Source organism: Mirounga leonina, unplaced genomic scaffold (genome assembly GCF_011800145.1).
Source record: "Mirounga leonina isolate KUSES-001 unplaced genomic scaffold, KU_Mleo_1.0 Mir_151, whole genome shotgun sequence".
In the NCBI taxonomy this organism is placed as follows: Eukaryota; Metazoa; Chordata; class Mammalia; order Carnivora; family Phocidae; genus Mirounga; species Mirounga leonina.
Window position 1 is genome coordinate 28,189,904 of NW_023270377.1, and position 27,030 is coordinate 28,216,933.

A 27,030-nucleotide genomic window follows, 5' to 3' on the forward strand; every position below is an offset into this window, starting at 1 on the left:
TCCTTTTAAGAGCACCCACCAGGTCTTGGTCCCCTTTTATGATCTTTTAAACGTTGACTAAGTATAAATATTGTATAATTTATTATTTTCGTCAGGACTTAGATGTGCTGGTCTCCCCCCTTATGACATCAGGGAAATCTCTCCACCTCTGCTAGTTGCTTAGCTTTCTAGATTCCACGTTTGTGATTGGAACTCTTGACAAGCGACATCCGCCTTACCCCCGCCCCCCCCACCTTGCTGAAGGCTCCTGACCTGTAATAATTTGAGATTTTGCTGAGGCAGGGATTTGAATCACATGAGCTGCCAGGCTGGTGTGTGGGAGGGAGGCTTTTCGCCAAGTGGGCTTAGCTGACCGGGCACTAACGATCATATTCTACCTGTTCTCTGACGTACAACAGCTTCACTGAATCACAACAGTTGTTTCCTCGTTATCAAAAAGAAGGTTGACTGTTGGTGCAGAAGTAAGTGTTTTCAGTCAGAAAAGAGAACTTTTCTTAGGAAAACCGCATTGCATTCGGATGCGCTCCTGCAGCACCTTTCCTATCGTTCATGATTCTGGTTCACACCAACACCATGTGGAAAGTACTGTGAAGCAGTCTGAGTTCTCAGGGAGAAAGGTGCTATTGGAGGTAAAGAGATTTAAATGGCATTATCTAATGGACACATACTTTATGCTTACATTTTGTCAGGAGATGTGAATTACGCATTGGCCCTTTCAGCTACATTCACATGCATAGAAAATAATATTGTCAGACATGTCATCCCCAGATACAGTGGACAATATGCTATTATAATTGTATGGCATTGTCCTTGCTGTTTGGAGATAATACTGCTGACGTTATTCCTCTCATCCATGTGAATGTGGCTGTAGGGAGTACGTGACATCTGTGTCTTTCACACAGATTAGCTTATCCCTTGCCTCTTGGAGGGATTGCGCTTAGCGAGCCGGTCTCCTGGGGTCATGGTAAGTGCCATGTTTTGGATCACAGTTGTTATCGGACCTTAGTTTTAGGCCCAGTGGGCAATTAGGAATATTTAGCTTGATGACCTGAAGACCCAATGGTTATGGAGACCACTCCCCAGAGCAGATGGGCTAAAGAAAGGGTAGGCTGAGGCCTTCCTACTCAGATTGGCTTTGGGAATGAGCAGGCAGTTGGGGACCCAGCCTAGGAATGGCTGTCTCCATAGTATTGCTTTGTCCAAGTAAATATGCAATAATATCACTTGCACTCACCTTTACAGTTTACTAAGTGCTTTCACATACCTCATGTCATTTCACCTTCACTCACTTGTGGGGTAAATATTCTCATTGCTCCCATTTTATAGATGAGGAAGCGGAGGCTCGGAGGATGATCTTTCACAGGTTTCTCTGCTGAGCTGTAGAGCCAACTTTACGCTGTTTTCCCTTTAGAAACCGTTGTGTTTTTTTTTGTTTGTTTGTTTTTTTGCGAGGGTGCCTAAGTTAAAATAGGATATAAATGAATTTAGGTGTATTGTTATAGTTCAGCAAAATAAATGGCCTAATGTTTGCCATTCTACTTATTTCACACATATGCTAAGTAACATATGAGTTATTATCTTACTTGTTCAATGTGACAGCAAATTCAGAAGAGCTAAGAAAACAGAATGATATAATGCAGAGCAGTATAGTATATTCCTATATCCTGTATGTTTTGATTGAACTTAAAAATCCTTGATCTTAGTTGGGTTTTTTTCCATTTTAAGAAAGAAAGCTGGTTTCGAAGATGCGAGGTATTGATTCTCGAAGTGATATCTCAATACCAGTGCGTTTGCATATTGTAGGAAATTTGTGGAGAGAAGTCGTAAACAGAAACCTCTCCCTGACTCCTTAAAAGAATGCACCTTAGCAGTCCTCGTTTATTCCTAAACTGAAAAATCCAAATGGAGGTGCCTTCGGGAAGTTGGAAGAAGCTATGAATGGATGGACCTTGGTGTACAAGTTGCCCATTGCTGTCTTAGGGGAGTGTGAACAAACAGTTTGTGCTTTTATTTTTATTTGTATGATAAATGTGGAGTTAGAGATAATCGTGTTTTATCCCTCTTTTGCCCCATTTTTTGGAGGCTATTTACCGATGTATTAAATGTGTTATGGAGAAAAATACTTGCTCCATACAGGAATTATGAATCCCCTAATGGGCAAAGACCCCAAACTCAGGTTTAGATTCTGCTTCTGCGTGCAGCAGTCTGTCCTCTGTATTCACAAAAGCACGCGGTGAGGGAGAAGAGGTGGTTTCTAACATTCTGCCACAAGGATCTACAGGAACCTCCAAGCAACGGGCACTTGCATTGTCCTCCAGAGGTCTGCAGAAAGAAAAGGTTTTAACACCAAAAGACAAATCCCTGCAAGGTGGAAGGCACGGCACACATGACCCCTGTGGGCTTTACTTTTTGAGGATTGTTTGCCTATATTTATTTATTTATTTTTTGTCTGATCCTGTGTTCCTTTATATCTTTGTATTTCCAAATTTACTTTCCTCTTTTATTTATTCTACCTGCCAAAGAAATAACCTTCATAAATCATTAGAGTTGGCAGGGCCCCCCCATCCTGCCTTTGATATTTGCCTTTTGCTTGCGAAGTTTGCTGCTGGGCATATAGAAGGCTTCCCGAACCCACCTGTGTGCCTTCCTCTGCCCACACTCAGGTCTCCAAGTTTTTCTGTGGTCTGTCCTGTGGTCTTCTTTGGTGTCCATCTCCTCCACAAAAAATGTTTAATAAGGAAAGGCAGGGACTGGAAAGAATCCTTTCAGCTAAGGAAACCTTTCATACTTCCTTCCCACTACTGTCGTTGCTCAAGCTGGAAGGACCATAGGCACAAAGCTTACGGGATCAATTACCACCAGCTCACTGTTAACCATTTTTTTTTTTTAACTCTGTTGTGGGAAGAATAAAGCAATAATTAAAATTAACTGAACAGCTTTTGCTCTATTGAGGCGTTAAATCTTTGTGTAAACACAATCACATTGTGCAAACATAGGTCTTTTCAGCTGGCTGATTTAGACAGTGAGGTCACTGAAGTTTTGAGGTCTCTGGGTCAAGGGCCCGTTTTGACACGGTTTGAAAGGTCACCTGCTCATTTGTGTCTCTGCTGCGCTGCACAGAGTGCCCTGAGCGGGTATGATCCCTTGCCCACCGCCACACAAAGAGGAGCCGGCTGGTGTTTGGCAGATAGCGGGCTGAGCCGAGGGGGCAGGAAACCTGCGCACAAAGCGAGACTGTGGCGCGCAGGGCGGGCGGCGGGGAGTGCTTGCGAGCCCCCGGGGCCCCGGCAGTGACACAGTTCGAATGTGGAGAAAACAGCAGTTATAAAATATAAATGTGTTTGTTATTACACTGGGCCCATGCTATATAATTTTACACGCACTCATATTTGTGATTTACGGCCGCAGCTCCATACGGAAGAGAAGCGTGCTAATTTACCCAAATTGATAGGGAGGCCTCTGAAGATGATCAAATTAGAAGCAGCGGTAACTGAGAAAAAAGGGCCTCCTAAAACAACAACAACCACCACAACAAAAAGTGGCTGCTGTGTCAGAAGCATCCTTTGTTCATTTCGTCTGATAAGCAGAGCTTCACTTTAATTATTCATGATAAGGCTTGCCCTGGAAGGAGCGTGCCTCCCACATCCCTGCCGTGCGGCGCGGTGTTCGGTTCTCCACGCAGGGGACACCGAACCAGCCTGCCCGGCTCTTCCGGAGCTTTGTTGTGCTTTTGCCTCCGAGAGGGGAGCCGGCTCAAGGCTGGAAGGTCCTGACGCACCTTTTCTGGGCGGCGGGTGTCCAGGGCGCTGCAGCGAAGGAGGAGGAAGGCCTCCTGGTCCCAGCCCCGGTTTGGGGCCCTCCCTCTATTTCTCAGATGCTGTACCTGTGTTCTTGTCCTGCATCCTCCCAAGGTAGGCGGGGCTTTTCCCCAGGAGGGAGGAGGAGATGTAAACCTGAAAGAGGCCAGGGGTACCCAGCTAGTAAGGCGCTGACCTGGCTTTTGAGTCTGGTCTGCCTCCAACGCCCGTTCCCCTGCCGGTCCCGTCTCCTGGAATTTCCTAGGAAAGAAGCCAGGAAGAGGCCTGGGAGCAAAGACCCCACCCTGCTTCCACTGCTGCCCATCCCAGTTGTTGTGCCTTCAGCTCATTTCCTGGTCCCAGCAGCGGTTACCCTCAGCGTTCCCGACAGCTTTCCAAAGTTTTTTTGTCTGGGTAGAATCTTGAGTTACTTGTTCTGGGAGTTTTTCAGAAGGAGAGCACTTTGGAACAACATGCACTGGTTCCAGAGCCTCCCGGAGCATCCGTGATTCATGCCCCTTGCAGGGGAACTTCATGCAGACAGCCTGCTGCCATCCCAGGATAACTTGATGGGCCATTTTTACGCGATGCATACTTACTAGGGTGTGGAAGCTGGATGGCCACCCAGTCTTCATAGCAGAACCTCGGGAGGCATCCCTGATCCGTACCCTTTCCTTTCTCCCTTCTTCATCAATATCCGTATCTTGTTAGCACTACTTCCTAAGGATGGTTTCTCTTTGTCCACTTCTCTCCGTCTCTGCTGCTAGGGACAATGCCATCTGTGTTTTGGCCACTATCTTCTGTCTCCCAGTCCGTGTAGCGCCTCCTCAAGCGCCCTCCCGCATCAGCTCATTTCCCTCTGAAGCCCATTCTCCATTTTGTAGCCAGAGTTTTGAGAATTCATGTCTGATCGTGTTATGCCTCAGCTTAAAGGTTCACAATGGCCGCCATTGTTCTTAGGATAAAGTCCAAATTCTTAAATGTGGCCTATACGATCACTGTCCAATAGAAATATATAATGCGAGCCATGTGTATACTTACATATAAATTTTCTAGCAGCTTTATTTTCATTAGTTTATTCATTAATTACTTCATTAGTTAGTTGTACTAATTAATTACTTTAATACTAGACTTTAACTCAGTATATCCAAACTTACCATTTCAACATGCAATCAATACAAACAATTGTTAATGGCCAATTTTACATCCTTCTTTTTCATACTAAGTCTTTGAAATTCAGTGTGTATTTTACATTTAAAGCACATGTCAATTCACGTTGCTCACATTTTAAGTGCTCAGGAGCCACCTTCAGCTGGTGGCCATCAGATTAGACCATGAGCATCTTTTCTTTTCTTTTTTTTTTTTTTTGAGAAAGAGCGAGCACACAAGAGCAGGTGGGGAGATGCAGAGGGAGAGGGAGAGAGAGAATCCCAAGCAGGCTCCATGCCCAGCACAGAGCCTGATGTGGGGCTTAGTCTCACGACCCTGAGATCATGACCTGAGCGGAAATTAAGAGTTGGACGCTTAGCCGACTGAGCCACCCAGGCACTCCTGGACAGAGCACATCTTTAAGCCTTGTGGTCTTTAAGCACATCTTTAAGCCCTGCTTGATTCTCCAGCCCTATTGTGACTTCTATCCCTGCAGGACACACACTGCAGATCCTCTGTGCCAGGCATCTGGGCTAGGTGTGGGAGAGGATGTGGCAGAGGGGTAGAAAAACTCACCCCAGCTAAGGGGTTGGAGGAAATAGCCCAACAGTGGGCCGTCTTCATTTTACACTTCTACTCTGCAGGGCTCTCAGGCACTCGGGGGTATGGGTTAAGAATGAAGCCTTTGTTTAGCTATTGGCCTTGGGGGGTTTCCATTTTTGGTTTATCTAGGGCTATGTCAGGCTAAACAGGTGTCCTTTGAGAAATTAAAGGGATTTAAATGGAGAAAACACAGGTAAAGTTGATATGTGGTATTCTCTTCTGAGGGAAATGGACTGCCTGTCCCACGCCGAGGTCCCATAGCGAGCAGCACTGTTCTGTGAGTGGCAGATGGGCCTGGGGGAGTGGGTGTGAGTTGTAGTTCACACCCCTGGCTTCTCGTCGCAATAAATTACTTCTTCACTTTCAAAAAGTTGGAACAGCTACCGTAGGGGTGCATCTAAATATTTCTGACATTCTTTCCAGTTGAAAGATTGGCTTTATCAGAAAGTATTTCCACAGGGAATGTAAACATTTATTCTATTTTAATTGCTGGCATTCAAGTAAGAGTCAGAGTAAGGTAGGGGTTACGCCTGTGGACGGAAGGTAAAGCTGCCTGAGTTTAAATCCTGACTGTGTACCACTTACGAGCTGGAGAACTTGGTGAGTGGCTTTACTTCTCTGACCCTCCATTTTCTCATCTGTAAAATAGGGAAGATACTAGCATGTGTCTCACAGGGCTGTTGAGAGGATTCAAGGAAAGAAAGTTCATGAAGCCTTTAGTTTCCTATAGTGCCCGGCACTTAAGGAGAGCTCACTGAATATTGCCCCAGGATTTGTAAACCACTACCATTGATTGAGGATGGCTGGATGGGGCCACAGTCTTTGGCTCAGGATGGTCATTCAAGGCGCTTTCTCTGAAAAGATAACGTTTATTGTCCAAGTTGTGTATAACGTTTTGTGTCTTTCTCTCACACTTAGTTTTGTATTCTATGTGTATCTCTGTGAGGAAGAAAAATATGGACATCTCATCATGGTTTGATTCTGCCATCTCTATCTCCAGTAGGAAAAGCCAAACATATGTCAGTGCATGATATATGAGGCATGGTGAGATATACCATATTTTATTGGTACACAGACTCTGGGCTTCCTTTCTAAATGTAGTGTTGGGTTTGTGCTGTTTGGTCTAAACTCTTTGGCTTTCTATCAATGACATGTTGCCGGTTGAAGCACTGGGGCTTGGGGTGTTGAGTTAAATAAAAGGAGGTCTGCTCCTGAGACCATAACACTGATCTCTAACCGTTTTAGCTAACAACAATGACTGCAGGCCCTTTATTCACAAGGAAAGTATGTCCAGGGACTAGGTTTTGATATGAGCCACCTTGCATAAAGGAGGATTTTTGTTTGGAATATTTTAATAACCATCTTGCCTGTAAGTGCTTTATACTATACAAAGCCCTGGCACAGATAATCCTCTCTCTTCAGACTTCCAAATAGTCCTGAGAGGCCAACATCAAAGAAGGGGTTAGCCCCACTTTGCAGAGGAGGAAAGTGAGACCAAAGAGTATGTAACTTCCCTAAGATCACATAGTTAGTAGGAAGAACTGGGACTAGAACCCAGCTGTCCTGATTGTGAGTTGTGTGTGTGTGTTCCACTAAACTGTACTTGCACACTCGAGACACCATTTACAGGAGCTCTGGTAACCTTTCTGAGTAAAAAAAGTGTGACTGAGATGTGAAATAATGTTTATACTGTAAGTTGGGGCCATTTAGGCACGTATCGTTTTCATTCATTAGTTTCTGTTGCCCTTTGAATTATTAAGAACATAGATGAAACTATTTGTAACAGAGAGGCAAGCTAGCAGAGGCTCTAAAAAGATATGATTTTTTTTTCTATTTCACATAAAAATCCAGAATCTCAGACAGCTGTGCTCTGAGAAATTGTTGGAAGCTCAGACTCCTGTCCTGTTTGTCCCCTGTCCTTAGGGTTTCTGTCCTTTAGGAATTGCCTGTGTTTGTGGGGTTTGGGATGGCTGCCGCCAGGCCTGCTTTCCAGGAACCTACTTTTCATGCAGCTATTTTAAAAGTGGGAAGGGGAGAGGATGTCCCAACCTTTTCAAGTACAGCTTGAAATTGCACTTGTCACTTCCACTCACATCTCATCAGCCAGAACTTAGTCATATGTCAACATGCTGCGGCAAAGGAGCTGGGAAATAGTCTTAATTTTGGGTGGCAATGAGCCCAACTAAAATTTGGGGGTTCTCTTACAGAAAAAGGGAGAATGGATATAGAAAGTCAACTGGCAGTTGCACTATGCTCTTCTCTTAAGAATAGTTTCTTTTTAGCCTGTAATGCAGACATTTGAACATGAAACACTTGAGTTCTGAAATTCTAAATGTCTAACATGGTAAGGGAAAAATTTTAGTATATTCTAGTTTGTGGCGCATTGCAAAATCAAAATAACTGCACGAAAACTAGGTTCCTCTGGCATGCCAGGAGTTCTGAATGGAAACTTAATTTACATTTTGCATTTTATGAGAACAGTGCATTACTGGAATAATATGAAGTGAATGGGAAATTAATAACTTGAGAGAGCAAGCTTATAGGATCAAAAGAACCATATCTTCATATTTCTTGCACGTTTCCCCCCCTCAAAGTAAAAAGTCACATTGCCTTGACACTTTTGTCCCAGGATGAAAATTAAGTAGAAGAATAAAGAGAAAGTATTTTGTAGCTGTGGGTTTAGAACAGACAAAATTGAGGCTGTTTAAGGTTACAGGTGTACAGGCTGACAGATTGTGGGGGGGTGTTTCGATGTATGTGGGTGTCAGTATGTTAGGGCTGAATTGTTTGCAGATTTGGTGGGGGGATGTCTTGTGTGTGTGTGTGTGTTAATGTAGATTCCATGGGTGGCTTCAGTCATTGTGTTTTCTTCCTAATTATTCATATTCTGGAGCAGCAGAAAGAGGAAGTAGGAGGATCTAGATTACAGTGTTTAAAGAAGGTTTGAAGGACTTGTAACATATGTGCGCGTTCGTTCAGTCAAGTTCATCAAGGGTCTTTGGCATGTCTTTGGCATCCTGAGTCTTGGAAATACTAAAATGAATAAACCTGGTCTCTGCCCTTGAAGGAACCATTGGGTTTTGTGAGGCTACATCATGTAAAAAAAAAAAATGACTCAAGCAATATGATAAGACTCTTCTAAAGGAAGTTATAGGAACAGAGAGGAAGCAGCACCCAACTCTACCGGAGTTGGTCTAGAATCACTTCCCAGAGGATATGCTTTTTAAAGTAGTAGTGCCCACATTGGGCCAGGCTCTGAGGATACAAATATGCAGAGGTGTGGGTTCTGACCTCACGGCAGTTAGTCTTCTGGGGGGAATAGCTTGTCATCAAGGTACCACAGGGTCTGGCTCTTACCACTTCTCCAGCCATTCTTGAAATTCCTCCTTATATGCTCATCCTTTACCCCAGCTCTAACAAACCACTGTCTCTCATATCTGGGTCTTTGCACATGCTGTGGCCTCATGCTGTTTGTATGCACCCATGGGGCTTCCCCACCTGGGAACTCCTCTAATGCACAGACCCTTTGCTTTTAGCTTTAATCTCCAGCACTGTTGTTGCTCAGTACAGATTAGACTGATAATTAATGTAGATGGACTCCTACTTGTCACATTAAAGAGGCTGTATTTTTACCATGAATGAATGAGACCAGAAGTCTAGACATTTGACTTTGCCTGCTCACCCATGGACAGAGATGAGGTATTTCAGATAATGCATGTTAGGGCTTTTGAATCTGGAAGGCAAGGTGGTAACAAAGCTTTCTGTACTGTTAATTTTTGATTGATCCCCAATCTGTTAATTAGCAAGCATCACATGGAGTATGTATGATGTGCCTGAGCCTGTGCTAGACATTGTGGGTGATGACAAAGAAGCAAATGAGAATCATCTAGCCCTGTGCCTGGACACATTGGGTTCTTAATCACATTTGTTGAGTTGGCAGTGTTAGGCATGCCAGTGTTAAAAGCACTTTCTGTATCATGGGTGGGGCAAGCAGGGCAATGGATCAAGGCATAAGAAATTATTTTTTTTTAAAGATTTATTTATTTATTCATAAGAGACAGAGAGAGAGGCAGAGGGAGAAGCAGGCTCCCCGCTGAGCAGAGAGCCCAATGCGGGACTCGATCCCAGGACCCTGGGATCATGACCTGAGCTGAAGGCAGACGCTTAACCATCTGAGCCACCCAGGCACCCAAGGCATAAGAAATTAAACATCTCCCAGAACATAGTCAATAAGTAGCCAAAGACTCAAATTCTGACAAGACTGTAGATTTCTGAGCAGGAGAAACACTTCAGACTGGGGTGATATGTGGAAGACGGATTCATTCTAGTAGACGACATTCTAGTAAGTGGGACAGGGTGGGGAGGGCTGCTTGAGGGTGCTGGAGAGCGAGGGCTTTATGTAAGGAGCAGTGGGTAGATTAGGGTAGAAAAATAAGTGAGATGATTTTGTGGACATCTGTTTTTAAGTACATAGGTAGTGGTACATGAAGAGCATCTGTCTTAGGTTATTATTTGTCAAAAGAAGACACTTAAATTTCCCTTCTGAGTTACCCTTTTCTTATACTTCATAGTCGGGTAAGGTACATATTTGGGTTGCTTTAGCTAATGAGGAAATTCAGTCTCTGAAAAACACTGTTTGATCATCTTGGAAGAGAGTTATACAGACAAATTGATGTTTTAAAGCTTGGGTGATTTAATATTTACCTCTAAAAATCTCTAGAGAATTAGATCCATATCTACTCAACTTGAATAGTAGCTGGTCTAGGGGAGGGCCCATCTCTTTATCATTTCTATGTAAATTATCCACTTTGGGCTTCTTGAGGATTGATAAAGTTACCTTTTTTTGCTTTTTAATTTTAGGGCAAATTGCCTATAAAATAATCATATGCTTGGGTCACCTTTTCTCCATGATCTGCATTTATATAATCAGGAATAACAATTAATATTAGCTTTAGCTTAATCAGAACAAATTCAGATGCTGAAGCCAATCATTTGATAGCTTCCAAAATCATATCTGCGATGGTTTTTGGATTATCCACTCCCATGGGTTTTCTATACCACTGATGCATCTCTTTTCATATTTATCAAACATGTAGCAGAAAGTTAACTTTCATCCTAATAGTAAATGATTCGGGCTTATATTTTCTCATTTTTAGTTAGTGAAAAGTTCAGTATGCCTAGGACAATAGATTAGGCGTCATCACCTACTGTGATATGTACCAGTTGATGACATGCATAGGTCCTGGGTCTCATGAGGTTTGTTTCAGCCTCCCCCCAGGCCCCCGCCTCCCACATATCCTGGACCTCCATGCACCCTCTGTTTCCATGACTCTCAGGTACCAGCCCTCTCACACTGCCCTCAAGCCCCCTCCAATCCTCTCCAGGAGGTAGCAGGTAAGCCTACCTTACCTCAAAGCTGCGTGCTCCACATTTGTTCTTTTCCTTACTACTACCCTCCATGCAGAAGAATCTGTTTCTTGCGATACACACTTGAAGTCGTACACCTGTTTCCAGCCTCTGCAATAAATTGGATCTTTGGGGGAAGGGTTCATGTTCTGGGTTGTTTACTACTGAAGTGTGCCTGTCTGCATCAGAGATGTCACTTTCTGAGTGGCTCTGATATTAACTGAGCTTGGAACATGCGGGGAGCTAAAGTAACCTTTCCTTTTTTGTTTTTTTTTAAAGACTTTATTTATTTATTTGACAGAGAGATAGTGAGAGCAAGAACACAAGCAGGGGGAGTTGGAGAGGGAGAAGCAGGCTTCCCGCTGAGCAGGGAGCCCGATGTGGGGCTCGATCCCAGGACCCTGGGATCATGACCTGAGCCGAAGGCAGCCGCTTAACGACTGAGCCACCCAGGTGCCCCTAAAGTAACATTTCTTTCTCTTCATTCTTAAAATTGAATTTTTAAAAGTGATTCAAAAATTAATAGTTTGGTCATTGTGGTTGTCATAGGCTGTGCCTGCATACATCCTTTGCAATATGGTTGTCTTTATATTTGAATGCAAAAAAACAAAGACTGGCCATGAGTTTAAAATTAATATTTTGAAATAATCAAGTTCCTATCTAAATGCATCAAAGTGAATTATGGGAAATTGGCTTACAGAATAGTACCTTTACTACTAAGTGGAAGAAATGTCCTATAAATTCATATTCAACAAATTCACATGGTGTCATCGTCGTCATCTTGACAGGAAAAAAGATGAATGTTTTAACAACTTTTTTCTTCAAATTCAGTTTATATCTAGCTTTTGACTTTATCGTAACCACCAAAATATGCTGAAATTTCCAAATTGACATTAAACTTTCTTTGGATTTATCTCTGAAAAAGCTGATAAAAATAATTTTAAAAAATTAATCTTGAGGGGCACTTGGGTGGCTCAGTTGGTTGAATGTCCAACTTTTGGTTTTGGTTCAGGTCATGATACCAGGGTTATGGGATTAAGCCCCAAGTTGGGCTCTGTGCTCGGCGAGGAGCCTGCTTGAGATTCTCTCTCCCCCTCCCCCTCTGCCCCTCCCCTGGTACATGCGTGCACACACTGGTGCTCTCTTTCTTGCTAAATAAATAAATAAAATATTTTTTAAAAATTCAAAAAAATATTAATCATGAATAGCAACAACAAAGACAAAAAGGATAAAACCAAAATAAGAAAAAAATGCAAAAAAAAAAAAGAAAAGAAAAGAAAAAAGAAAAAGAAATTAACCTCAGTGCCAGAAAAGTATGTAGTTTCCCTACCTGGTCATGCTTAGCTATTTCACAACATGAGAACATATAACTTTAGGTATGGGTGTTGAAGTCTACATTTTTAAGTGAGTTTATAGTCTTTTGAGAATTACAATAATACCTATCCTAAAACTTGTGGTATTTTTGTTTGTTTTTTGGAGGGAGGGTATGAGTTACACCTCACTCAACCCACTAAAAATATTAGAACACTGTATACATTTTTAATGAAATAAAGATTCAGTTTGACTTTGAGAATATTATGAGACCCCTTGGTCTAGGAGAAACATGCTGTGGTTTCTGAAACAAGCATTGGGATCACAGGCTGCACACTGAAAGAACTCCATTTGCCAACAGCTATACTTAATTCCAGCATCTGGGGTAGTTGCCAGTTTTCATGACCAACCCAGTCTTCCTCCAACATTTCATACACATTCACCAGGAATCTAACACCTCACTTCCAAAGACTTTTTGGTAGAAGTTAACAGTCATTAAAAATGGAAGCTGGTGCCCAAAGATTTGTTTAATCTTGTGTATTTCCTGGCTGTGCTTCACAAGGTAAGGTAGATCTGAGAAGTGATGCTTGGGCTCTTTAAGTCTCGTGGAGAAGCCCATGCGCCCTTGCCCTGCACACAGAGCTGACACAGTCTCTGTGCTGTTAGCCTTCTCTGGCCTCCGCACGCCTGCACCCCTCTTCTGATATCCCCATCATCATGATAACACCTTTCGTGCATTTGGGACTTTGTAATTGACCAGTAACTTCCATATACTAGATTCCATTGAATCATCATAACTAGGAGGGAAGTAGGACAGATTTTTTTCTATTCCTTCCCCCCACAGTTAAGAAAAAGAAGTCTCAAGAAGAAATTTACTGACTCTGCAAGGCCACATTGCTATTAGGCAGCAAAGGCAGAATGAGAAGAATCTGGCTTTCTATGGCGAGTCGTTTTTTGATAACGAGTCCATTTTTCTCCAATAGAGCAATGATTCAAGTTTCATCGAGGCATCAAGGGATGGCTACCCTAATGCTCCTACAGAGTCCTAGAGATTTCCTCTCCCACATGTCATGCACATTCCTTTATCAAACACGTGGGCCTTGTGTAGTTCGTATGCAAGCATGGGACTTCCCCACCTGGGAACTCCTCTACTACAGAGACCCTTTGCTTTTAGCTTGAATCTCCAGCAGTGTCATTGCGTGGTAGAGATTTGAGCCAACAATTAATGTAGATTGAATCAACTTGCCACATTGAAGAGACTGTATTTTCATCATCAGTGAATGAGACCAGAAGTCTAGGTATTTGACTTTGCCTGCTCAGCCGGAGACCCAGATAAGGTGTTTTGGAGAGATGCATATCAGGGCTCAGGGATCTGGAAGGCAAGGTGGCAACAAGCTTTTTGGGCTAGGCATGGGAGAAAGTTTATGGTCGAGGTGATGGTGGGGTTTCCATATAGAAAATATATTTTAAAACAGTGCTGTCTAAAATAGAAAGCAAGTTGTATATGTAATTTAAAATTTTCTAGTAGCCACATTTTTTAAAAAGTGAAAAGGAATAGGTAAAATTAATTTTAATAATAATATTTTACCTAAACCAATATATCCAGACTATGATCATTTCAACATAAAGTCAATATGAAAAAAATTAATGAGCTCTATCTCACATTCTTTTTTTAAACTAAGTCTTTGAAATCCAGAGTGTATTATGTACTTACAGCATATTTAAATCCATATGCTGAATTTTCAATAGTTAAAGTTAAATGTTCCTACCATAACAAGAGTATAAAATATTCTTTATCATGTTTCAGTTTTAATTTTAATTAAACTTAGATTAGAAGTTCAGTTCTTTGGTCACCTTAGCCACGTTTCAAGTGCTCATAGCCGCGTGCGGCGAGTGGCCACTGTCCTTGGCACCATGGATGTCAGTAGTTGTGGGATTATGTCAGAATTCTTTCCCACGCCCCTCCCCATATTCTGAAGTAGGAGCTACCCTTATTGAGGGCATGGTTTAACTTTTAGGTTATACATTTTATTTTATTTTATTTTATTTTATTTTATTTTATTTTATATTTTATTTATTTATTTGACAGGAGAGACACCGCAAGAAAGGGAACACAAGCAGGGGGAGTGGGAGAGGGAGAAGCAGGCTTCCGGCTGAGCAGGGAACCTGATGCGGGGCTCGATCCCAGGACCCTGGGATCATGACCTGAGCCGAAGGCAGACGCTTAACAACTGAGCCACCCAGGCGCCCCTTAGGTTATACATTTTAAACAGCCATTTTAAGGTGATAATCCAGGCTGTAAGGATGTAACCTGACTGAGGCCGGTCATCGTTTCATTAGTTGTTTTCTGAATGCCAGAAAAGAGAGGAAGCTTGTGTGCTCGGGGCAGTGACGGCTCCTTTATGCAAATTCAACCGCTCAGGCGTCCCAGCACCTTGGAGGCTGTTGGGTGAGCAAGTAATGGATGAATGAAAAAATCAACCTGGAACGTAAATAAATGAGAACACATTTTGTTTTATGTAGTTGTTGTAAATGCTCTTGAAGTTCTAGAAAAGAAAGCCTTTGTCTCGTTTTTCAACAATCACCTAATCTAAAATACCTTAAAAAAAGAGAATCTTGCAGATTCAGCTGGAATCCAAGAGGAACTCTGAGCCAGTTTTCCAAAGCAGAGTTAATAATTTGGGGTGTTTGGGCGCCTGGGTGGCTCAGATGGTTAAGCATCTGCCTTCGGCTCAGGTCATGATCCCGAGGTCCTGGGATCAAGTCCCGCATCGAGTTCCCTGCTCAGCAGGGAGCCTGCTTCTCCCTCTGCCTCTGCCTCTCTCTCTCTCTCCATGTCTCTCATGAATAAATAAATAAAATCTTTAAAAAAAAATAATTTGGGGTGTTTTTTACTTGCAGCTCCTATACCCTGAGAAGGGATTGCCAAGCTGTGGAGTGATGTTTACTGCTTACTCTTTTTCCAGCGTTAAGTGAGCTTAGTGACATTTTCTCTCTCTCAGTGTCTTTATTCCCCAGGTGGCTTAAATTCTCTAGTGCTGCGGAATGTAATGTGGAAGCAATTGCCTGGTTTTTGCTGATTTCCTCTAGATGTACTCGGTGGCAGTGCAAACCCATTACAAAGTATTCTTCCTCTTTTCCATTTTACTTTTCATTTCCTGATCTGCAAAATTTCAGGTTCCTCATCCAAGTCCTAAGGAGACCAGGACCTTGACATGCCCAGATAACAGAAATTTAGTAACATTTTTTAAAAAGTAAAAAGCAATAGATAAAATTAGTTTTAACAGAAATCTGGACATGTCAAGGTCCTAGTCTCTCTAGGAATTGGATTAAGAACTTGAAAATTTGCAGATCAGGAAATGAATGCAGAAGATTTGCATTAACGATGTTTATTTTCAAGGGGTTTTTAAACCTGGAATGCACGATTCTGACATGTTCGTATTTTATTCCACAATCTATATCTTAAAGGCCAATTTATGGTGCAGTACATTTGACATATCATTCATGCTCTCCCAAACACATATTCAGCAAGAACCTTTACAAATGAGTTGCATAAAATGACGCACTTGGCTTCCCAGAGGGGATGTTGCTCAGGAGACTGTGGTCCCAGATGTGAGCTGAATATTACAGGAAGATTTTCAGGATATGCCTTTCTTTAGGCTCGGGCAGATCGAGAAGAAGTGGAAGTGACCTATGATGGTGAAGGAATATTTAATCCATCGTAGTTCCGTACTTCATTCCCTGGAGTAGAGGATTGGCCAGCAAATAAACATTTTCTACTCTTAAGCCAGTTCAATACATAGAAAGCCAGGGGCTGAAATCACATAGGCTGCCCTGCCCTCTGTGTCACTTGGTTCTTCGTTGCAAACCAGGGTGCTTTATTCATTCACTGTATCCTACGGGACTGAGCCAGGCCCTACTTTAGTGCTCTTGGTACCACAGCAAACAAAACAGATGCCTGCACAAAACTTACATTCTGGCAGGGGAAGCAGACAATAATACAAACGACATGCAGTCTAATTTCAAAGTGATTGAGTGCTATGGAGCAGGTGACAGAATCTGCTGTTTTATGGAGGATGGTTGAGGGTAAGGGCTCCCTGAGGAGGAGACGCTCTCGAGCAGGGACCTGACTCAGGTGAGGGAGCAAGTATGCCAGGCAGAGGGGTTAGTAAGTGCAAAGGCCCTGAGACGGGGGTAGGAGATGGGATTAGAAAGGGGCCAGATCATATAGACTCTATACCCCAGGGCTGCCCAGGCTTTTGACTTGAATTCTGAGAATGACAGCAAGCCACTGCAACATTCACACTGTAATTTCTTCTTAACCTCGTTTGGGTCATGAACTTCTTCGGCAGTCTGGTGAGGTCTGTAGAATGCTTCATAGAGTGTTTTCAAATGCACAAAATATAATCCAGGGGGATGTCAGAGAAACCAATTATATGGAAATATAGACACTAAAATCCCCTAGAAGGACCCCCCCCCCCCGTGCTGATTATATTTTCAAAGGATTCCTCGGACTGCTGTAGGGAGAATGGACTGTGGGGTCCAAGTCTGGAAGCACCGAGACCAGCAGGCTTGGAGCCAAGCTGTTTCCATTTATCCTATGGAGCGGCGGTCTCTAAAGTAGGGCGTACAATGCAGTCTTTTTGAGTGCAGGAAGAAAAATGTAAACCTTCTATTTGTATTTAATTTAGTCCCATTCTTTTTAGTTTCTGTGTTGAAAGCATATTTTATAATATCCTAACATACTAAGACATCAGTACATTTATACAATTCATGAATAAATCTACTTGTATTGGAGGTACATGTTCAAAGGTATTTATGTGCATTTTGACCAATCAAATTTGATGATCATGATGTAGAGAGAGTTACTCTGTAAGAAACTAAAAAAAAAAATGCCATACTGGTTTAGCCCACATTCCATTTCAGAGGCCATTCTGTGGGAGAGCATGAATTCTTGCCATGATTCAACCTTGCTAAATGTCAAGTCCTGTTTCTCAAGCATCCTTAGCTCTCCTTAAGAGCCCTCATACGGCTATAAATGTATTTACACCTGATTAGACCTACTATCACCTCTGAGGGAAACACGTCTCCTGGGGTTAATTTCTAGATGGGAAAAGTAGATCTTGATATTCCACCTGCAATTCAGGGGGGTTCTGACCGTGTCTCCGCTTCTGGCCCTGTGAACTGTGCACGCACTACCATGTCCCCTCGCCCATCCGATTTGTGCTGTGCCCGCCTTCATCCGCACACGCCTTCCAGCCTTAGTCCTAATGTTTTAAGTTTCTCTCCCATCTGCCTGTCTCCTACAGACCTCTCCTGAACATTTTTGATCATTATTGAGTTGCTGTGAGCTGAAAGGCAGGCACTGTCCCAGGTGCCATACAGTATAGCGTTGTGCAAGGGTGTGCTGTTTTCTGTGTTCTACCCAGGAATAGTGCCTGGAGTGGAGCAAGGAGAGAAGGAGGGTGGAAGAGAGGGCAGGATGAAGGAGATAAGCTGATTTTGCATGAAGTCCGCTCCAGTTACAACTGACTGCCCCTTTCTCTTTGTTCCTCCCTCCTTGCTTTCTTCTTCCTTCCCTCCCTCCCTCTGTCCCCTTTCTCTTCCTTTCTTCCTTTCTTTTAGAAAGAAAGCCATTCTTCTAGAAAGAAAAAAACCCAAGATTTTTATGAAATACACAGAAATCTTTATGTAGGCTGTTCAGATGGAAACTAATACATCGTGGATATAGGTGGTTCTGCCCCCGACATCAAGCAGTGGGTGCTGGTGTCTAGGGAGGTGTGATCTTGGCCAAGCAAAGTACTGACAGAGGACTTTCACTGATGCCTCTCAAGTAGGCACTGGTTTACAGAAGCCGATATGGGACCTAGAAATAAGGCCAGCCTAACCCCACCATTTCTGAGCCCTAAATATGAAGTCATAGTCCCAATTCTTTATATGTATATTTTGCTCCTCTGATTTCTGTACTCTGCCTGTATCAGGCACTGCTCCTTCGCTTGGTCGAGTTCTTTCTTGGTTATTTGAAAGTTCATATTAGTGAGCATTTGCTGAAATGGCAACTTGCAGGTAAATGAATCAGACACTGGAAAAATAGATTGATGAGGCACCATAATATATCTTGACTAAACCATAAGGACACAAAAGAGCTTCTTCTGCTAGCAGGAAACAATGTTAGGTGATACAACTCAAAGCCAAGTCAAACTATCTGTAGTTTCTGTCTATACACTGGCAAACGGGATACTGAAATAGCCACTGGATAGGATAATTGGCTTGTGCCAGAACTAATTGAGAAATACAGACTAATTGAGTCTATGTTATTTTCTGGAAAGTTATCTAAATCCTTAATATTAATCGTCAAAACAAAACTATTTAAAAAATTCACCAAGGGGAAAAACCAAATGGTTTGAAAGAAAAATTTTTCAAAAATATCTGAAGACATCCACTTGAACCTCCATTTTCTCTCTGTCCTTCCTCTGTCCTTCAAAATGTGGTTGCCTATGATGGATGGGTTAGTTCAATTGTGGGATTGATTTTGGGGACAGATGTCTCTGCTTGTGGCTATAGAATGTCGTGGGATTTCCAGATGCCTTGTTGCATTTGGGGTGTATTGGGTCCCCCAGGCTCCAAGATCCTGCAGTGTTACTTGCCTTTGAAGGCCTTGGGTGGGTGGAGGGCATTGTGAATTTCTAAAGTCGCTGACGTGCCTCATTCTCCTTTTTTATTTGTTTGTTTGTGCCAGATTTCCTTGAATAATGGAGCCTGGTGGGCAATCAATCACATTAAGTAAAGGATGCCAACACGCCTCTCAGGGAGGGCCCACCTCTCTCCAACTGGGGTCTCTTCTTTCCCCTCAGCATCCCATTCCTTCATAGTAGATTGCAAGAGCACTCAGTTTTTCTGGAGCATTCTCATCAGTATACTGAGAAAATATTTAAAACTTAAAAACACTGTTTCTCCAATATTAGGTTGCCCAGAGTGATTCCTGACTCAGTTGTCTGGAGCCTGAGCTTCGAAAGTTTTGGATGACAACCTTTAGACAGCTTCTGAGAACACAGGTGTATATGGGAGGAAGAGAAGTTGAAATTGATAGAATATTTACCTTGCGTCTGGCTCAGGATGTGTGTCCTCTATATGACAACATATTTAAACCTCACAACAAACACGGGAAGCTCAGCCCCATTTGACAGAGAAAGACACTGAGGCATATTCTGTAATGAACTCTGTAATGAATGCCGATCCCAGGTGTGTTAACTCCAAAGTTGATTTGACAACCCCCCCTTCTGCTATTTTCTTTTCAGCAGGTGCAATTTTCTAAAATTTTGGCTTTAAGGATCCAGAAGGTGAACTTTTAACACTGCTCAATGATTCTTTTTTTTTTTTTTTCCTGATTTCCAAAACTGAATGGGTTTCCTCCTGTGCTTCTAGCCCTCCTTCATGTCCTCTTGGTTCCCTTTAAAAGAAATGCCTGTGTTTCTCATTCCTCTTCTCTATGGGCCATACAGAGCAGTAGCTCACTAGGGCATCGATTTAATGAAATGAAACTTTCAATCATGTTTGGTTCAATTCTAGGTGATACAAATAAAGAATTGTGAGCACTTTGTAGTCAGGTTTAAAGGGAAGGAAAAAGGTGGGAAGAAGAAAGTGGGTCAAGTATAGTACCTGGGCAATGTCTCCTTAAGCGCTGCCTCATGAAGGTCTGGCTATTAAAAATAGAGCAATAATGGGGCAACCATAGTACTACTTTGGCACCTGTGTATCCTGAAATTTGGGGTTTGGCAATTTATAACATTTACCAGTAATGTGAATCTTAAGTGAGCCAGACAGTGTTCTAATGAATATATAATACCTGTGTATATTAAGTTATGCTCTCCGAACACTTTGAGTTACGTACTATTATTATCTCTAGAAGAACAGAGGACAGACAGGTTTGTTAACTTGCCCGGGGTTAGACAGTTAGGGGCAGCACCGAAAGCTGGGCCCGGGAAGGTCGTCGTCGGGGCTCATGACCACTGCGCAACCTGCCTCTCAGTTACCAGGGCTCAGTAACTCTCATGACTTCATGGGGTTTTGAAGGTTATTTTTCTTCTTAATCGGAACCAGGCACCATACAGTGGGAAGGGTAAATATTTGCCATGTTGGGTGACAGCCGTTGATGGGTTAAAGAAAAAGGTCTACGGAAAAATCATGTACTTTCTCTTACATATCCCTCCGTCTGTATTTACCATGCAAAAAGGTCACTTGAGCACAAGAGCTCTAATTTCATACTTATAAGTAGCTTCACTGGTGGCTAAAACCTTGCTCTACAAATTGGCTTTAAAAATATTTTGTAAAACTCTATCTCTCTCTAATATGAATGCTCTGGAGCCATTAAGTTAGGGGCTTCTTCAATAGGACTTTGTGACTGCATTTTACATAAACGCCAGGAATTGTCAGGTGATTTTTGTTTTACTCTCAAATCATAGCCCTTTCTCCTGACTGTCCATCCATTCCCATTTACTGGAAGGAACAGTGGTTCTGGGAGACCTGAGCTGTTTGCCTTGTCAGTCAGCATCCTGGCTCCAGTTTGTGGTAGGAGGGAGAAGGCTAAAAAGGCTGAAATGGTAAATTACTGTAGGTTCTGGGGAAAAGTAGAATTAGAAGCATTTGTGGTTCAGATGAAAATAGCACATTTCCTTTCTGCTTGGACAGTGGGGGGTCAAAGTGCTCCAGGGAATAGAAAATAAATAAAAATTGATCCTTCACCAGTTGAAGGAAATGTTCTGACTCTGGGAACCAAAATGACAGCTCCAGATTAGAGGATCCTGTGAAACCACTTTTGAAGGTTAAAACAACAACAACAACAACAACAACAACAACAACAACAAAATACCAGGAGCCTAAAGAAAATGTGACCAACTGTATTAGGAAATGCAGTCTTTCAAGAATAATTTATACAGCCCTTTTCCAAGATGATGGACAGGTAGCAGAACCTGATCAGGCGTGTGGCCATTTTGTTCCTGTTGTTGACCATGGTCGTTCCATCTCTTCTTGCAGGTGAGAAGCCTTATAAGTGCTCATGGGAAGGGTGTGAATGGCGTTTTGCACGAAGCGATGAGCTCACAAGGCACTACAGGAAACACACAGGTGCAAAGCCCTTTAAATGCAACCACTGCGACAGGTAAAGAAACACAGAAGCTGCTGGGATGGGGAGGGGAGAAGGCGAGGTGGGTCCGGGTGGGGGGGTGGGCTGTCCGTGTGCTTCTGGGGTTATCCCAAGCCTCTACCTCGGACACTCAGGCCTGCGAATACTTTTTCCTTCTCCACTGAGAAAACCCAATGCGATAAGGGTGCCTTCTTGTGTATAATCCAGAGATGATATAAATTCTTGGTTCAGTCACACAACTATTTACTGAACACCAGCTTTGGGCCAGGAACCATGTGAGCCACTGAGTGGCAATAAGACACAGTTCCTCCCCTCAAGGAGATGATGTGACAGATGATTTTACTATAATATGAAAAGTAATAGGATAGAGAATGGTCACCTGTAGCTGTCTCTTCTGATCTTTTTATTAACATCAATACCATTTTTCCTGATTCTTAATAACATGAAAGAGTAGAAAGCCTGCTCAATGGAAAGAAGGTTACTCATAAGGCTTCCCTCCGAAGCGTTATTAGAAATGAATTTATGAATTTACTGGTGAGAGTCCCCATTCTTTGGGGGCCTGAATCACTCTTTCTCCCTTGAAAATAGGTACAAAGGTCTAAAAGATGGCGAAGCTTTGAGAACTTATCCTATAATTCAATTTCCAACCTTCAGCATTTGATAGTGGAAGAAAGAGCACGTAGCAACAGATATTACACAAGTAATAGTATCTGACAGCCCTGGCATTATCAACCAATAAACCCCAAAATGGAGACTCTGCAGGCCAAGGTGAAGGCAGGATTAGGTTTAGACATAATCAAATAATGGGCTTGCATCTGAGCATGTTATCCTTCTAATCCTATTTCTGTGTTTAAAAGGAAGCTTAAGAAAATTAACCATCTTTTTAATGCAATACTAAAGGTCTCAGTTATGATGAGAAAAATGCTTCTAATACGATAAAAGCCCTGAAAGCCTCAGGGTTCCCCAGCTCGCAGGATGTCCGTAGAGGCCTGGCTCTCCGTGGGAGGAAATGAGATCGCTTTCCCATCCTGCCTCCCAGTCCCTGTGCCGGCCCCTCCCCACACCACCTTCCTCTGTTGGAGTGTGTGTGTGTGTGTGTGTGTGTGTGTGTGTGTATGCATTTGGAGAACAGAACAGTAGTGGCCAAATCTCATGGGTGGCCAGTTGGCTTGGTGCTCCCTTAAGATGCTTATAAAGGAGCATTCATGTTTTTCCTCCTTTTTTCCCCTTCTTCCTGAAGAGGCTATTTTCCTCTTATCTTCATTCTTTAAGAACTAAATAAAGCCCCCATGCCTCCTGGAGTCCAGAGATAACCTCCCACCCCAGAGCTGAGGAAGTCCACGCTGCGAAGCTATTGTCTCTCATTCCCTTGGAGCTATCTCCTCTGCTCCCCAAGAGCACAACCTGTTTTTTCATTTCTATCCCATTACGTGCAAGGCCCCCTGAATTGATGTGAATCAGTGGCTGTTTTGCTACAGGAGTATATTTGGGTAATATTTCTCCTTATTTGACATCTTTCCACAACCGCCATCTCAAGTTCATTTCTCTTTAGCCCTGGCCACTAATAAAGAAGCTGCATAGAGGGTGACTCTTTGCCCACACTCCTTTGAGGAAGAGCATTATATCAACTGGGATGAAGAGGAATCCCCTGTGAGTTGTCAAAGTATGGTGGTAGTAGGCATACACAGAAGTCGCCCATCCCTGAAGGGTGATAAGACTACTACGTGGAGATTGTGCGTTATAGATTACATTCATCCTTTAGAAATGGACAAAGAATTCTTATTGGGAAATTGCCAGGCAGAGTTAATATTCCTCTCTGCAGATCAACTGACTTATTGAGGAATTTACAACTGTCCAGCAGTTGATATACTAGGATTAAATCTGGCCATTTGTATGATTTATGTGGAGAAATATTGCAAGCCAGCTGGGTATTTCAGGGAAGGAGGTGTCAGAGACGGGTAATTTGGTTAGCCTTTTGTTTTATTTGTCTTCACCAAAATCTACAGTTCCTGGAGCTAGAAGTTTGATGAGCAGATGGTACAAATTCTTTGAGAAGGTATTTGGGGGAGATTGTGATTTGGGGGAGATCTGGGTCAAAGTCCTGTGATATTGGCCAAGAGTCAGGGCATTTTCAACAATGTCAGAAATAAGGGGTTGGATTCTCATTAGTGTCTCACGACCAGCAGCACCTTACATTTCAATTGCAGCGACTGTGCTAAGAATAGAGCAGGTCCGGGAGGCGGCGTGGGGAACTGGAGTGGTCCCAAAGCAGATGAAAGGAAAGCCTGGCGTGACTGGGAGCTGGCATTCCTTAGAGGACTTTTACCTTCTGAAAAGAGGGCATCTGTAGCCCTTAGCAGGACTCTGAATCCTGTAGGTGACACAGTGTGTATAAGCGTAAGAAACCTCCCTCTTCCTTCTTAGAATTTGAGAAATCAGACCACTCTAGAGGCTAAGCTGGGTTTGGGGCTTCCTGTCTTTAAAGCATGTACCAAGTCTAATTTATACTTTTATTTTGCCTATTGGGTAGACTGAAAAAAAATAAATGAGTTTTTCTTTATTTATTTGCTTTACTTACATTTAAAATTACTAGATGCCACAAAAATGTCTGCATCTCTGGCTTTGTCTGGAAAAATCAGAAGATCTGGTAACACTGGGCTCACACATTCCCATGTGGCCATAATTTTCTGAAGCTAAATAGTAATCACTCCCCATTTGTGATGGCCATGTGATCACTAATTTCTTACTGTTCCCACCGCTCCCTGTAGTCTCCCCAACATGAAGCCAGACCTTCCATTGCCATCTACCATCACCCTTGTCCTCTTACAGAAGAGCGGTATTTCTTCATATCCAAGCCTTATCAAAAGTAGAATCTGATAGTCCTTGACCTATTGCACTCATTTACTTTATCTGCCAGGCCCCTGAAGACATTGGGTTTTGTGACCTCAGGCTTCAGGTTTGGGTTGGGGGAGAAAGCAGTGAGGCTCTGCCACTTCCTCGCCGTCAGACTGAACCGTATAGCCCATGGCCAGACCAGCTGCTAGAAGGGTGAGGCTTGTTTCTCAGTCCATACAGCCCGGGGCTGCTGGTGGGGGTAAACAGGGTAGTGATACCTGGGCCATTGTTCTGCCAACTCAACGCAGTTGTCATTCAGGGAAACTGCTCTCAGGGTAGTACCTTCAAGATCTTGGGCAGTTGAGAGGACACATTTGGATCTCTGAGTCAACCCACTTATAGGTGGTAACAAATACCAACCCATATCTAGCCCCTTTGGTGCCCTGGAGCATTGCTGTTGGCTTAATGCCCACATGACTTAACTGTGCCTTTTTCAGAAGCCAAGGGAAATGACAACAGTGGTTTGACTAGTTCTCTGTAATGAACAAATTTCAATCATTAAAGACATTCTTATTTAAGGTCGTCTGACTACTGTATAGTTATAAATACTCTCTGGGGGTATATTACCCTTAGAATTATTTGATTCCCATTTCTAGATGGTGAGTTTATCTATTACCTTTTACTATTCCTATGTGGAGCTCAGTAAGTGTAAATTAATAAATATAAATTAATCATGACTAAGTATCTTGCTGGTATATTGAATTTAAATAAAACCCCAATGGTGAGGGACCTAGTCTAAATTCTAAGCGGCGTATACTTCCGAGAATTTGAAGAAATAACAATGCTGGTTCAATTCAGGAGTGCAATTAGATTTCATACCATGTTAAAGACTTGGTTTGGGTTTTTTGGGTTTGTTTGTTTTTTTTTTTACTTTTCTTTTTCCCTGCAAGATCTCGAAGAATAAATACAGATGCTTGTACATATATTGCTAGATACCCAGCACACAGTAGGCAGTTGGGAAAGACAGAAAAAAATTTGGAACACATACATCACTGAGTGGTATCTGCAGATGAAATTCTGTATCAAGAATGCTATTTTCCCTTAGGTTTCCAGGGTATAGAAAGGAAAGGAAAGAGGTTTTGTCCCCAGGCCAAGGCCAGTCCTTCCCCGCTACTGTCTCCAATCCCTCTGTTCCTCCCTCAGACTGGCAGGCTTCCTGGTGCCTGCTTTGTTGGTTTCTCACAGGTGCTCACTACTCAGACTGACTTCTGGATTCATTTTCTAGCTGCTACCGTTACCAATTGCCACAAACTTAGTATCATCTTTATTTTATTTTATTTTTTTTAATTTTTTTTATTCTTATGTTAATCCCCTTACATTACAACATTAGTTTTAGATGAAGTGTTCCATGATTCATTGTTTGTGCACAACACCCAGTGCTCCATGCAGAATGTGCCCTCCTAAATACCCACCACCAGGCTAACCCATCCTCCCACCCCCCTCCCCTCTAGAACCCTGTTTGTTTTTCAGAGTCCATCATCTCTCATGGTTCGTCTACCCCTCCGATTTCCCCTGCTTCATTCTTCCCCTCCCGCTACCTTCTTCTTCTTCTTCTTCTTTTTTTCTTTCTTAACATATATTGCATTATTTGTTTCAGAGGTACAGATCTGAGATTCAACAGTCTTGCACAATTCACAGCGCTTACCAGAGCACATACACTCCCCATTGTCTATCACCCAGTCCCCCCATCCCTCCCACCCCACCCCCCACTCCAACAACACTCAGTTTGTTTCCTGCGATTAAGAATTCCTCATATCAGTGAGATCATAAGTATCATCTTTATTTAACGTTACAAATGTTTTATCTTATAGGTACCTTCTTAGAGGTAACCTTCTGTAGGTTAGAAGATCCACTGGGCTACAGTTAAGGAATCGGCAGGGCTGTGTTTTTTTCCTAGAAGCTCTAGGGAAAAACCCATTTCTTTGTCTTTTCCAGCTTCCAGAGGTGGCCCACATTTCTTGCCTGCTCACCCCATCTCTCCATCATCCAAGCTTCCCATGCTGCTCTCTGTGTTCTCTTTTAATTCCCTCTTCCACTTTCGAAGATATTCTAAATAACATTGGCCCTACCCAGATAATCCAGAATAATCTCCTGATTAGCAGGTTAATTTCATCCACAGCCCTAATTCTCCTTTGCCACGTAACCTAACATATTTACAGTCTCCGGGGATTAGGTACAGACATTTGGTTGGGGGGACACCCATTATTCTACCTGCTACGGACTCCTGAAATTGACAGTTCAGCTCTCCCTTCTTCTCGGTCTAAAGAGCAGGTGTGGCTAGAACATGGGTTCTGGGGTCCCACTACTTGGGTTCAGATTTTGGCTTTGCCTCTTTTTAATGACTATCTCAGCTGGTAGAGGGATAAGAATGGCATCTTCTTTATAGAGTTCTTGTTAAGGATGTTAACTTTAAAAAAGAAATGCCTACAAAAAGAACTTCCCAACTTAGATCTTTCTCTAGGCTGTTGGGATGAGGGAAGGAAGGAGGGAAGGCAGAAAGGAGGGAGGGAGGGAGGGATGAAAGAGAACAGGCAGTGGGCAATACTGAGTGTGCCCTCAGGACAGGACGAGGTCCTGGGAGTTAACTGCTGAATTCCCTATAGGCTGTATTGCTATTCTGTATACCAGTGACATCAAGCACTTACTTTTAAAGAATATTTTTTTTTAAAGATTTTTTAAAGTATACCAGTGACATCAAGCACTTACTTTTAAAGAATATTTTTTTTT

General features: G+C 42.7%; 1 protein-coding gene across 2 annotated transcripts in view; it reads left to right on the forward strand.

Moving 5' to 3' along the window:
* KLF7 (Kruppel like factor 7) overlaps window positions 1-27,030 on the forward strand; it is a 91,817-nt gene that overhangs the window by 56,064 nt on the left and 8,723 nt on the right. For both annotated transcript variants that reach the window (XM_035007288.1, XM_035007287.1), the window contains exon 3: window positions 21,300-21,423. In XM_035007288.1, the coding sequence (XP_034863179.1) occupies window positions 21,300-21,423 (124 nt within the window). The remainder of the gene's footprint in view (window positions 1-21,299; window positions 21,424-27,030) is intronic.